Source organism: Euprymna scolopes, chromosome 32, assembly GCF_053919585.1.
Source record: "Euprymna scolopes isolate OS-2025 chromosome 32, ASM5391958v1, whole genome shotgun sequence".
Taxonomy (NCBI): domain Eukaryota; kingdom Metazoa; phylum Mollusca; class Cephalopoda; order Sepiida; family Sepiolidae; genus Euprymna; species Euprymna scolopes.
The window spans coordinates 48,484,699-48,499,861 of NC_136513.1; the positions used below are offsets into that span (position 1 = coordinate 48,484,699).

The window sequence follows — 15,163 nt, forward strand, 5'->3', positions numbered from 1 at the left end:
TGCATGTTCCTATTTACAATGCTTCCCCACGAGACGGACACCAGGGTCATTTTTTAACATGAAGAAAAGGAACAAAAATAAAAATTCTCAGTTGTGAAGGATTTCTCCTCCACTGAGAACAAAAATTGCAGTATCTGGAGAGCAGATACTACACTTTGATCTTGGCCTGAAAGCGTTGCCGAATAAGTTGTTTTTGTTGAAGTGATTGTCTTGCCATAAACCCCCTCCTCTTCCCTTAAGAAATTGTTAGAAAGTTACAAAGCAACAACAAAAACAAAGAGGAAATAAGTTTATCAAGAGAACAAAGGTTATAAGTGAGGTTAGTAGAAAACGAAAGTTGTTCACTAAGGTATTTAGAATTAGTTTTACAACAGTTTGTAATGATTAAGGATTGTTTGCAGTTGAAGATAGATAGTGGCTCAGAGCAGATTTTAATGCGCTGATATCAACTGACAACAAAGAGGCCTCGGCAGACTACTAAAATGTGAATGTTAACATATAGATGGTTGTTTTCTGTGATGCGTGTGAAAAAGGTGGCTGGTTAATTTTAGTGTATCTACAACCAAGCTTTTCTTTTTACATCATCAATGCTCTGGTTCCCATCTGGCATCAATTGACATGAATTGCTCTCGGGGAGGCTTCATGTTTTGACAAGCTTCTCGGTCTGACCTTTTACTTCTGATCTGAAATGGAACACTTACATCAAATCTGTTACCAAGGTTGCTGGAAAAATGGTGCGATCTTTCTACAGCTCCAGTAAATATCTCCCTGCCAATGCAATTCTTTACCTCTATAAGACCCAAGTACGTCCAAGGATGGAGTACTGTTGCCACATCTGGACAGGAGCTGATAGAAGCAGCTTATCTTGCCTTGACAGTTCAAAATAGGCTTTGTAGCTTAGTGGGGATGCTTTTTTCTTGTCTCTGCAACCTCTTTCCTATAAAAGAGATGTTGAGAGCCTGTTTCTGCTTTATCGTTATTTTCATGGCAAGTGCTCGTCAGAGTTCCAATCTTTGGCCCCCTCCTCACCAAAACTTACATAAAAACACTTGTCTAGCTGAAACCACTATCAATACCCCCCCCTCTTTATCTGTGCCTAAACCTAAACGTAGATTCCATGGACAAAACTTTCTTAGAACTGCACGTCTGTGGAACTCTTCCGTTTCTCTACTTTCCAGCTGACTACAATATGATCGTCTTCAAATCCAACGTAAACAAGTTTTTGATGAGTCGTCCCCCTTAAGTAATCCAATTTACCAAATTTCCACTAACAATTACGATTTCATTCAATTGACTACTGTATACTCAGTAACCCTTTATCCTAGAGTGGCCTCCAAGCCTTGATAAGTGGCGACTCCTTTGTAGTGTAAAAAAAAAAAATCACACCTGCATCCAGAGCCCAATTGTTATTTATGAAATATGTTAGAATCTCTTGTTTCTCTTGAGTTGTTTTATTTTTATACTTGTGAGCTACTTTTTTAATATCTGATTTTGTTTAGAACAAATTTTTCCACTGCTGGTGGTAATAAAATTAAAAAAAATGATTATAAACTAATAAATTTATTTAGAGATTTATAAGTATCAGAATGGGGGGTGGGGAGTAATTGCCCCCATCACCAATACCTATCCAAATGCTCTGACTGTGTTTTCGAAATGTATATGGTTTGTGAACACACAGCATCTATAACATATATTGACAAAAAAATCATTGAATTTTTTTTTTTCTTTCTTTGTAGCTCTTGTTTTTCTTATTACTGTTTGAAGTAATTGTGATTAATGTAGATTATTTTGATTTGCAGAAAGAGTTGCTAATATCTACTCTGCCAAGATGATGTGGCACGAGGCACGAAAACAGGAGCGTAAGATACGCGGCCTGATGGTGGATTACAAGAAAAGAGCAGAGAGGAGGAGAGAATATTATGAAAAAATTGTAAGTTTTTTTTTTTTTTTTTTTTTTTTTTTTTTTATTTAAAATTTCTTTTTTTTTTTTGTCATTTATTTTTATTTAAAAAAAAAATTTTTTTTAATTTTTTTTTTATTACATTTTCACCCCAAACAAGGCACATTGCCACTTTGGTGTAGGGGGGCTATTATCAGGGGCAGCAACTACTGGGGCACTATGTTGGGATTTGGGCAGCAAGATATCGGTTCACGTTACACTTGAACTTCTACATGTCAGTACAGTTAGGGAAGCAGGAACCTGGAATGGAATTCCAGAGTCTAGCAGTTCTGGGGAAGAAACTACTGAAGTAGAAAGATCTTTTACATCTAGGGATCTCTACTGTGTGGGGGTGGGATTTAGCTGTTTGTCGATGGTGTCTATGTCGTGGGGGCACAAGTGTCTGCAGTTCGTCAGAGCATTCACCATTAAAATACTTGTAGAACAAGCAAAGGAATGCAACTTTTCGCCGATGGGACAGAGGCTGAAGCTTAGATGCCAGTTCAGGGCCTATCAGATTGGCGACTCTCTTTTGAACCTTGTCTAGGAGCGAGAGACTAGCAGCAGATGCACCAGCCAAATTCAGAAAATTGTAGAGTTTTCCTTCTCAAAACTGTTACACATATTGCTCATGTTTGGCATCGCCTGAGAAAATTAAGCAACTCCAACTCTTGCTTCCATTCTGGACCCCATATGAATATATTTTATTTGAATTAGTAAATTTCTCTAAGTATAAATTTTTAAATAATAAATGTAAGAAATCAACACACTTTCCTTACTCTTCATCGTAACGTTTCTGAATTTTTAGGATGAGTATTGGTTATTTTAATTATTTGGACTTGTTATGCGATTTTAAATTCTAAGATAAAACAAATGGAATAGATATATAAAAATAACCTCTTCATTAACTCTAAATATTGTTCTACTAAACTTTTAAGTCTATTAAAAAACGAGATCAAATTGATGGTTGAATATGGTTAAATTTTCACTCATTTTTGCATTAAATATTAATACTTATTAACCCATAACTGTGTGTTGAACAGATACCGTAATACTTAGTTGGCTAAACCTCAACAAAGGGACATAGAAAAATTCAGCCAGATTGGCCCAGAAGGGCTTAAAAGTTTAGTAAAACAATATTTAGGGTTAATGAAGATATTTTTATTTATCTCTATTCCATTTGTTTTATCTTAGAATTTAAAATCAAATAACCAGTTTATGCCAGTTTTCCATATCCTAAATTCTGTTTTAAGAAGTTGGAAAGAAAATTTGGAATACTGAAACTGTAAACGGCACAACATGCCTAAATTCTCGTTCCACTAGATGAAAAGGTAATTTGAAACACTTAAAATGTAAGCAACAGAAGTGTGTGTGTATATATATATATATATATATATATATATATATATATATATATATAATCACTAAGGGAAGTAATTTTTTAAAGTGTTGTATGATCTGTACTTCTTGATCATGATAGGATGAAAGTGTAGAATCTGTTTAGGGAAATCTCTGAAGGAGGTCTTATATCACCAAAAATTTGAACTATATACAAATGCTTATTAAAAAAAAAAAAAAAAAAAAAAAAAAATCATGTGTTGTACTCGCTTTTTAAATTACGGATTTCAATTCAAATTTACACATTGCTTCCAAAGAAGGAAAAAAGTCCTTTTAATAAATATAAGATCTTTCATGACTGTGGAAAATGGTCTCAGCAATGACAACAAGTGCAGGTTTTGCCACTTAAAAGTAGAACGTGAACCACTTGATATCCAGCTGTAAGGTTCTGCTGAGAGGAGAGGGCACTACATAATGCACCCCGCACGACAAATTGTGTAGATCTCTCCACAGGACAATTTGTAAAAAGTTGAATATCGAATGCAGCAGCAAATCCTTGGAACATATACCGGAAACAACAGTTGGAAATAAGTTGTACACCACCCACTATGACTATGCAATTCCTAGTTATTTACCTAGAAAACAGACTTATTAAATCTGACATAGTTATATGGGACAAGAAGTAAGAAGCGAACTTAGTATTCATAAGAACTTTGTGTTTCCAATGATGCTGAATTAAACAGAGGTGAGAAGGAAACGATAATGAAATACCAATATGTCTTATGTTTGACATGAAAAGAAACTGGAAGATATCTTATCATTCTAGTAATTATAGGAGCAACTGGACTAATAAAAAAAAATTTCAAAAACTACCTGGCAAATATACCCGGTGAACCAAGTGCAAGAGATACAATTACACGTAAAGGGACAGTTGGAATCTTAAAATAATTTGTCTGAGATAGTGATTGAATGTCTGGCATCCGATAGAATGCCCCATCTCCAGCTAAAAGAAGAAAATTGAAAAAAATAAGGAAAATTTAACGTTCTCTCATTCTGAACATAATTAAAAGAAATAATGTACTAAGTACTTATTACAGACTGAAGATGTTGTATTCCAAAAATCATGTGGGTTTGGCTAGTAAATGAAAATATTTGGTTGTCAAAAGTCAGATAAATTTGTCTGTAGAGCCTTGGCACGTGCTTGGCTTTGTTCTGAAATTCTTGCTGCCAAAGTGTAGTTTTGGTGCAATTTGCCAAGAAAATTATATTCCTTCTAGAAATGGATAAAATGTTTTTTTTTTTTTTTTTTTTTTTTTTCTAGTTTAATTGGCAGATTGTAAGTTATTTTGTCTCCAAATTTGAAAAGTCTGCCATCTAATACATTTTTACACAACGCACAGTGAGAATTTGTAGCTCTAAAAAATCTTTCTTTTTCTTATAATCCGACATTGTTTGAAAATTTTATGCTCTTTTTACAAATATATATTGCTCTTCAAACGACTTTGAAACCTGAGAGTTCATGGCTTTTGACTTTCACACGTCTTACATAGAAAAATTTACAATTAATAAAACTCTTACTTGCATGGTGAATCTATTAAATAGCAGAAGATCCAAATTAGATGTAGTGGGAATAAAGAGAATGAGTTTAGCAGCAGCAGCAGCATCCTAAGAGGAGGATAGTAAGGTGGTACAAATAATGAGTCTTCTGTCTTGTCGGTGGCAACAAGTGTCTTGTTTGAATGACTTTATAGTTTTATGCAGAAGCAGAAACGACCTGAAAGTTCCAAGTATGAATCCAATTCGTTCCACATAAACACTTTCACTTAGGGAATATTGGCAACCTTTACGTGGTCTCTCCAGTAAGTAACCAATATTCTTATAAAAAGAATTCTTAATAGAAAGATATTTGGGAAACAAATGCCAACAAGATCATGATATTCAACAGCAAGCACGTTTGAAACAATAAGTGATTATTTTTTGTCGTAACTTGCGTCTCCACAGCTTATGTGTGAATTCTTACTTTTTTCCCTTAAATTGAAAACAAACAGCATCGTTATTTTCAAATTCTCTTCATGTACTTCTAAAATATCTCCCAACACTATTGGTCCTGGATATGACCTTAAACTATATCCAGTGGTGAGGCCCCAGCTTGTGGGCTTTGGGGAGTGTGGAGCCACCCTTTAATTGCCATTGCTCTCAGATCCACTCTGACCTGGAGTGGTAGTACCTGTTAAGGTCCCAACTATGGGTTAAATAGAAATTGACTTGAAAACAAATATATTTTATTAAAAGATTTTTCTTAAATCTTTGTATTCTGCATTAAATAACCTGAAAAGGATTGATATGCCGTAAAACCACAACAACCAACCCAACACTATTTGTTAAAAGAATTAAATGTTGATCCAATCGATCACAGGTCATCTAGTAATTATATAAATCTACACTCATCTCTGCTGAGAGATTTTAATCTTAAATGTAACATATTCTTTGTTTATAACTTTATTAAACTGAATATTAACCAGTACTATTATCAACACTAGAGAACCTGTTTCCCTTAAAATTGAGAAAATGTTTTATTTTTGAAACAAATAAAATAAGCATTAAAAAAATAATTGAGCAAATTTTCTTTTCATAATAAAATGTATTTTTAAACAATTATTTGCATCATTTACCAAAATTAACTTTATCGAAATGAATGTCCATGGCTTTTTTTATATCAAGAAATCAAAAATAATTCTCGGTATTTATACATTTTTAATTCACTATTCCAGATGTTATATATAAGGTTTTAGTACTTTCCGCTATCGCATTTTTGGTCCAACGACTTAATCTGATTTGGACCTTAGAATTCACTTTCATCCGTTCGTTCCCAAAATTCTCAATAACTACGTCTTGCATTTTTCTATAATTTTACTTGAAGTTGCAACTACCTAAGGGAGGAAATGTAACATTCTTGGATTTTTAATAAAAATTCTGGTTGCGTCCCCAGGGGGTGAAAAGGGGGAAAAATGGCCAAAAATAGCACTTTACGGGACAAAATCTTTTCCGACCATTAGATTTTGCTGAAACTTACCCTAAAGGAAGACCACATGGATATACATCTGGAAACATAATATTTGACCCTGGGAAAATTCTGGGGCTTGAACCCAAAAGTGTCGTAGGGGTGAAATTAACCATTATGGGTTAATATTTATTTTTCTCCTAAAATTCAAGGCATCAGTTGGGGGGACTATATAACTTTTGGCTTATTAATTTTAAATAAGCAAAAAATGTATCAATAATAGTAAATAACCATAAAAAATTGATTTTTAAACTAAAGACTATAAACCAGAATCATTATCTGTCTGACATTCTAGCATCTGACAGATTTCGCCTGTCTCTTTATCATGTAATTCTAATCAGTTTTATTTGTACTTGCTGTTATTGAGCTTATTAAAAACTTCCTAGGTGGATGAATTATTTTTTTAAAGAAACTGAATTGAAATACATTTTTTCTTTAAGAATATATATCAATATTTCACAGTAGAAACTGATGAACCACATCACCTTTTTTTTTTTTTTTAAGGAAGAATGCTGTTAATTACAAAGAAACTATGACTAGATTGACTTTACTTTATTATATAGAAAAATGAATATGTCACCTTGAATAATTTTTTTTTTTTTTTTTTTTTTTTTTTTTAATACTATATTAACATGAAAAATTCTGGAATAGAGTATCATATTTTGAAAAACTGTATATATAGTAATCTGCAGACACCCACAAACAGTTTTTGATATTTCTAAAAAAATTTTAGTTTCTAATACATTAATATTCTGTAATATACGTTTCTAAGCTGCATTGTCATTTTCTTATACATACACAATAGTTTTGTTGATAAGAATCATCTGATGTTGTTGGGATACAGAACAGATACTACACTTTCATTTTATTCACAAGACCAAGAAATCAGGAAAATTTTTTTTATTAGGCATTTTTTAAATTCATTTACCCCTCCCCAATTTAATCTTTTATTCTGTTTCAATGGAATTTGTAATGCAGTATTGGTTTTGGTATAAGGCTGTCCTGCCAGGAATTACCTCTTTTTACAGAAAGTGTAATCATCCTAAGTATTACATCCTCCTTCGGAGAGAGGGTAATGTAGTTTTGGTTCTCATAACCCATAAACTATTTCCTTAGTGTGAGAAAGACACCAGTGTTAATTCATTATGATCCCATTTTCTCAGATATTTCTTATTTAGACGTCAGTGTACCGTTCACTACAGTACCATGCTTGCAAAAATATGCGACCAGAGAGCATATATTTGTGTGTGAGTGTGCGCGCGCTTGCGTATCATATACTAGCAGCCTGCTGTTGTAAAATAAACTTCATATGATGTTTTAATTTATGCAGATTTTGTATTTAGAATCAATTCTCTGATTATTATATTGTACCCTAAAACTATATCCGATGGTGAGGCTCCTACCTTGCGGGCCTTAGGGAGTGCAGAGCCACCCTTTAATTGCCATTGCTCCCAGGTCCACTCTGACCTGGAGTGGTAGTACCTGTTAGGGTCCCAGCTATGGGTTAAATAGAATCTGACTTAAAAAAATATATATATATACTCAATTAAAAATCGTTCCTCAAAATAACTAGATTCTGCATTAAATAACCTGAAAAAGGTTGATATGCCGTAAAACAACCAACCAACCAATGTATAGTAGTGATTTAAAAAAAAAAAAAAAAGTGCCATCAGCTAGAATTGAAACCAAAACACATAGCTCCCCAGCCTTATTCATTATGATATGACTTAAATGCATGCGTACACAAAAATTGCAAAAAATGTTTAACCTATAACTGCTGTATATTTGCCCATGTGCAAAAGTAACAAGTGTAGTCAACTTACTCCTGCCGATGTCAATGTTTTATCAATTTACTAGCTATTTTTACTACCTAAAAACCAAATTGAATTTGTTCCACAAGTCCAAATCCTCTACATATCAAGTTTCAAGTCTGTAGACTCAAAATTCACTTTGTATATATATGAGAGAGAGATGTGCGTGTGCTAGAATGTTTTCTACTTAAATGCTATGCAATTATACACAATGTAGAAAATTGGCATTAATAGAACTGAACGTAATAGTTAAATGAAACCAATAATCCAATAAGGAACCATAAAAAATAACTAAAGTTCGTTTTTCAAAGAATATGCAAATTAGTTAATCATTATTTAGTCACTTGCATATCCATGACTGAGTTTAAGTTAATTTTAATAATTTTTAAATAGAAAAACTAGGCTTTTAATATCAATGTAAGTGCAACAAAAAACCCAAACTTGTGTGCGTGTTGGAAGGATTAATTGGCGTTAGGAATCAAATATGCCAAAAACGATTCTTGTAATTGTTTATTATTAGGTTTGTTTTTGTTTACAATTTAATTTTCCATTATTGCTAATAAAGATAAAATGGTAAATGTGTATTGGTTTTAAGCTACAATTGCAATACCAGACACCATAACGTTCAGCGCTGGACAAGTCACACACTGCTACTTAATTTGATACTTATAGTCTTTAAGTCTGCAATAAGTACATTTCCCCTACCTCCATCAAAATAAAATTAATATAACTGCATTCACAATAAAATTTACTTTAAAATGGTATTTTAATATTTTTGTTGTGATTTGTATATTTGAAGAAATCGCTAGTTAAATCCGATTATTAATGACGAAGCATGCCAGCATAGCATGCCCGCTGGCGGTAGATCACTTTTGCAAATAAGCGATTGGGGTGTTTTCACATAAATACTCAAAGCGGAAGTTGTACCGGTCAACGACGTTGCTAGTTGTTTTAGCTAATCAGGGAAAAGAATTGTTTTTTCTAAAGAATTTGAACACAACACTTATGTCTTTCCAGTCAAAAGTTGGAATATCTCAGTTAACGCTTTGCAGTACAAAGATAAGTAAAGATAGAAACTGTTCGAACGCTATTTAATAGCGAATATATTAATTTCTTTTGTCCTAAAATTTTAAAAGAATTGGATAAAAACTTATGCACGAGTTGATAGTAGTGACAACCGCATATGAACATAGGAATTGCTGTGTGCCGAGATGAGCACAAAAAAAGTCTGTAAACAAGTGTTCGTCCACTTATGAACATAAATTATTCATTTTATTTCTGTTATTTAGAAAACATAAGTTTTAATTATGGAAGGGAAAAGGATATTTAAAAAAAAACAACAAAAAAACGACAATGACCGTGCTTTTAAACGAGTTAAAACACACAAACCACTTATCCAGTTAAGTAAAAGAATAACTTTTATTGGGCTTGTTTTACAATCCACAGAGGTATGAAAAAGTTGTCAAAAAACAAATGTATCTATATTACAATAGAAAAATGCAAGCATGAAAAGTAATTGGGTTAAGCTTGAACATGGGAAAGGACAAAATATTCAAATTAAAAATATAATAAATTTATAACTGAAAATATTGCAGCATTAAGAATTTTTTTTTAAATTCAATTTAACATTATATAATCAATTCTTAAATTTATATTTTTAACTTGAATATCTTGTCCTTTTACTTTTCATGCTCATATTTTTCTATTGTAATCTATGATTTTTTTTTTTTTCCAGGGTTCCAGTAAATTCACTCGTCCTTTGTTTAATTTCAGTCTTATTTTTTTTTTTTGCTCCCAAAAACATAACCTACACATATGTAATAACAATGTACGGCACTTGTCTGCTTTCAATAAAATCCCCCCCCCAATTGTCTCCCTTTCTCCTCTTTTCGTGAGAGTAGTGAATTAGTAGTAACAGTAGTCGCTTAAGTAGCGTGGTTGCTATGGAAACTAGTCATAAATGTTGCTCCCTCCTTACGTTTTTTTTACAATTTTGAACATCAGTAAATTCATCATAACTTTTGTTTTACTGAACGAAAATTTAAATTTTTTTTCATAATATAGCTAAGGTGATCTATAAACTGTAATAATTGTTTGAAATTTGGTTGAAAAATGAGTGGTGAAGCTTTAAAGCAGTTCTAAATGACTAAAACTGCCACTTAACCATATATTCAAACATGGTAGTGTTTGAATGATATCTAAAAAAGTGAAATTGTCTGTACATTTCCCTATCAAACTACTCTGTCAATTTTCAGTCTACAGACACAAGATTTGTATTGAGATTTGGGAAAATCTTTTTAATCGATTTTTCAATCAGAAATTTGGCTTTCAAGGGGGTCAAAGTTCAACAATTTAACCTTTTGAAAACTACCAAACTCCTCCACCAATTTTGGGTCTAAACACTTGAAATTTTAGATGTAGGTTACTTGGACACCGATCAAACTTATTTGAGCCCAAAACAAATGTTAAGGGGTCAAATTGGAGTCAAAGTTAAAAAAAAAAAATTTGACTTCTGTGGTCTCTACCAAATTACTCAGCCAGTCTTTGGTCTAAATATTTGAAATTTTATATAGTGTATTCAGAGATGGGGCAAGCTTTATAATCTTTTTTTTTTTTTTTTTTTTTTTTTTTCCGAAAATTTGGCTACCAAGGGTTCAAAGTTCAAAAGATTTGACACCTTCCTTTGCAGACCCTAGCAAACTATTCAACCAATTTGGGGTCTAAACACTTGAAATTTTAGATGTAGGTTACCTGGACATGAGTCAAACTTTTTAATACACACACACATGTAAAGTTATTAACAGTACATAAGGCCCAAGCAAAGCTGTGCTGAACTGCCAATAATAAATGCTACCAAAGGAAAGTTATTCTTCTACCTATCTCAATAAATTTTTGGTGTTGTAAATGTTTTTTTTCTGTTCAAAAAACTAGTGTCAAGCGTTACATGACAAGAAAAAATGGCCGTGATGTCTCTTAAAGTCTCAACAATGACTTAAAAATAAAAAATTATACAAAATAATGGTAGACTCGCCCAATAATTGTCACGGTAACTTGAAACCGTTAAAAATGAAATTTAATTATCCTAATTAGTTTAATGAACTTGAAAACATAATTGTAATTTGTACAAATTTTTTTTTTTTTTTTTTTTTTTTTTTTTTTGATATGCTACAAGCTATATTTTAATATTTTCTTTGAATTGTGTTATAGTGGCCATCTTGAATTTCCTGGTTGGCATGGATTTTTCATGGTGTAATGATAAATGATAATGTCCATCAAAATAACATTTCGCATGATGATAAAGTCTTACCTCCCATTTTAACCGTTTTTTTTTTTTTTATGATGCTTCTATTTAAAGCTGTTAAAATGAAACTTAATTATGCTAATTAGTTTAATGTACTTGAAAACAATTTTGATGTGTACAAAATTTCCTTTGATTTGCAACAAGCCATACTTTGTTAATTTCTTTGAATCATATCATGGTGGCATTTTGGATTTCCTGGATGCCATCTTGGATTTTTCATGATGTTATAATGGCAAATGATAATGTCCAGCAGAATAATACTTCCTGTGATGATAAAGCCTTACTTAGCATTTTTGTTATGTTTTTACTTAGCAATGTTAAAATGAAACTGAAATATGCTAATTCACTTGTAAGTTACCAAGTGAGATGGTCGTAAATAACGGCAACTGAACCTTCATGGTATTATATGTTCAAAATTTCATAATATCTTAAAAAGATCTGAAGATACAGCTTTTTAAAGATGGGTTAGTCTGTAAATTGTGCAAATTTCCCACCATTTTCAGTCACAAGCTTATATGCATTTAAATAGGACAGACTTAAGGTAAAATGCCCAGTGAACCACACATTTTTTAATATTTTGAATGGCCGTTACTTCAGTTATGGAGCGATTTTTAAAAAACTAAAGATATTATTTCTTTTGTTTTTTTTTATGCTCTTTTTAACAATGCTTGATTTAAGTTTATTTGATTTAAAGAAAAAAAATGGTGTGGTATTGCTACTACAAAGAAAATTGAAATCTATAGATCACGCACACAAATGTATTTTTATGTTCACAAAAATGCCATGGGTTTTTATGATAATCTAAAGAAAAAACAACGCTTATAACTAAATATTTAGTGATTTTTAAAAGAATCAGAATCTGGAATTTAAAACAGAATTGGTAATTGTATCAGAATCAATTAATGTTTTTTTGAATTGTTCCATCACTAAAATTGCAAGAATGCATATTTACGTTTGATTCGGAATAACATTCCTATGCCATTAACAATGTTTGTACAACTGAAAGATAAACATTTAAAAATTCAAACCCTTTCACTAATTCATGGCAACTACAAAACAAAAAATCTGATTCAAATTTCCATCAAGAGAAATAAATGTATAAAAGATACTTAAAAACGGTTTTTATCATTTAGAGATAGCATCCAAATCTAATGGTACATAACCTCCCACCTTTTTTTTTTTTTTTTTTTTTTTTTTTTTTTTTTTTTTTTTTTTTTTTAATGCACAAAATGGTTTGCTATATTTTTTACATTTTTTAAAAATCTAAAATGAAAATGTTTCTTCAAAATAACCCCTTCTCATAAAAAAAAAAGAAGCTTAGTTTTTGAACTTGTTTCATTTTGTATGTGGGATAGACCATCAATTTTTAGAATTTCTGTTAATTTTGATAATGAACTACTTTTATATAAAACTATAGATGTTATCTTGTATGTTTGTCTTTGTGACATGATTCAGTGTGCACAAATAAGTGACGTCATTCATTAAAACAAGATCAATCATAAATGAATGACCTCCTCCATTTGTAATGCCATCCATTGAGTGACAAAAGATACCATCAATAAAATAACCCCACTTCATGGATTGTCGAGTGTGCATATAATGAACTTGTATTCCTGTTTGTTTACAATGTACGTCATATATCATAGCTGAAAGAGTTGCATAGTTCAAAAAGGAGGGGGGCAAAAATAAAAGGAGTTGTCTAGTAAATATAATTAGACAAACCATCTAGATTTGGGGGAGGGGGTCTATTTATTATACTACTAAAATTCTAAGAATACCATGTCACAGTGCACACCTCGTCTGTACATGAATGTTTTAGACGGAACATCGTTAAAGAATTCAAGAGGAATGGAATGAAAATAATTGAATTAGGGTTTATTATAACATCACAATGGATTCTGATTTTGTAAAATCCCTTGACCTTTTAATTCGGATAAAAATATGATTATCAATCAATATAAAGTTTTTTTTGTTTTTGTATCAATTTTTTTTCTTCCTCCATGAATAAAGTGTCAGAACTCTTCCTCTGTTTCATATATGTGTATGGTTTGATAGATTATGGTTGGCTTGCTTTACTTAAAAATTTGACTTATGATATCATTAAAGGTGACACCATGTTTGTTTTTGTATTAAAACAACTAGAGCAACACAAGTCCTATTTCATGTTGAGGTACACAGAAGTTTCACAAAAAGCATCTTAAATTGTTAAATGGGGAGTAACACACATGATCTTATATAAGAAGTCTGTGCCTTAACCTCAACATGTTTCTTTCTTAGAACTGCACGCCTGTGGAACTCTTCCGTTTGCCTGCTTTCCAGCTGACTACAATTTGTCTTCACGTCCAACGTAAATAAGTTCTTGAATTTATTTTGATATTCTTTAACTGCACAAATAACATGCTGAATTATTTACTTGATTTTGGGATATTTTTTTTTATGGAAGCGTGCTACCCTGCTAGTTAGTCTTGCTGATCCCAAATGCTGTGTGTCATGGTTTTGTTCTCCATCTGTCATCTTCTCATTTGCAAGAGAAAAGACAGGATTTTTTTTTTTTTTTTTTTTTTTAGCACATAAGGTAAAGCCGTAACAATTACCCACTTGTATAGCATCGAGAGGCCCCACCAGAGACTACTGCATGGTCCAGAATCCATTCACCAAATGGCAATACAGCAGCCCCAGTACTTTTCACCTGCTGATAGGACAGCCTCCTTAGTGGTTCAGGTCCCTGAATATCAGGCGGATAACGTCAGCCCAGATGAAACGTTTACCTCCAGTGCCCTTACTAGTGACATGGCCACAAGGATAGACATAGAAACAGAATTTCCGACATCTCAGACTAATGTTCACAAAGTACTACCGACCTGGAAAGCAGCTTTTTTTTTTTTTTTTCACCCTTTGTCAGAAAAATCGCTCATTTGAATGAGGACTGAGGGACAAAAAAGAGCAGCGAGAGTTACTGGAGCTGCCAATAACACATCCACTGTGCATTATCTACTCTCCATAACATCATCTTGTTCTCATTTGCGACCGATGAGGAGCACATGGTTTCACTAGTAGAAAACTAATGCACAACACAAATAAAACCTAGACTCTGATTCTTTACATTTACGGTTAGACTATGGGTGTATGTGTCCTCATCAACCCTCTACATGCTAGTTCACATGTACATTCTGTTGGAGCCATGTAAGTTAGCTGCTGTCAGGTTATCTCAATCTCCCAAAGCTTTTCTGACCTGAATTGCTGTAAGTGTCCAACTCAACTCTGTCGTCAACCAGACAGTTACCAACTGAACTGACTTTATAAATGTGCTGTCAAGATGGCTGACTTGGTGCTCAGTGAATCATTTCTATTATCGCTTACTTATAGCCACTCCCCAAATGTCATAAAACTCAGTGTGCAGTCCAGTCATTTGTCACACTCAAACCAATAATCTCATGTCAAGTTTATTTTCTCTATCTTCCTAAACCTACTTCCTTTTGTCACCCAGACTTTTGTCTTTTTTCTCTTACGTTTTAGCACTTTGAGTGGTGGTCGATTATAGTATCACAGAAGTCGCACCAGACTAAGCGTAAAACCAATTGATGTAAGCAGCTAAAAAGAACGAAAGATGATTTCAGTTGCATAACAAAAATGGGAGAGGATAGAATTGCATCAAAGCAAGGCTTAGTCTTTTATTTGACAGTGATAAATTACGAGGAAAAATTAATGCAACC

At 32.5% G+C, this 15,163-nt stretch overlaps 1 protein-coding gene across 2 annotated transcripts in view; it reads left to right on the forward strand.

The window, feature by feature from the left end:
• LOC145256325 (uncharacterized) overlaps positions 1 to 15,163 on the forward strand; it is a 153,715-nt gene that overhangs the window by 49,409 nt on the left and 89,143 nt on the right. For both annotated transcript variants that reach the window (XR_013863975.1, XM_080115081.1), the window contains exon 2: positions 1,800 to 1,930. Coding sequence is in view for 1 of the 2 variants with exons in the window: in XM_080115081.1 (XP_079971207.1) it covers positions 1,829 to 1,930 (102 nt within the window). In the remaining variant the exon portion in view is untranslated. The remainder of the gene's footprint in view (positions 1 to 1,799; positions 1,931 to 15,163) is intronic.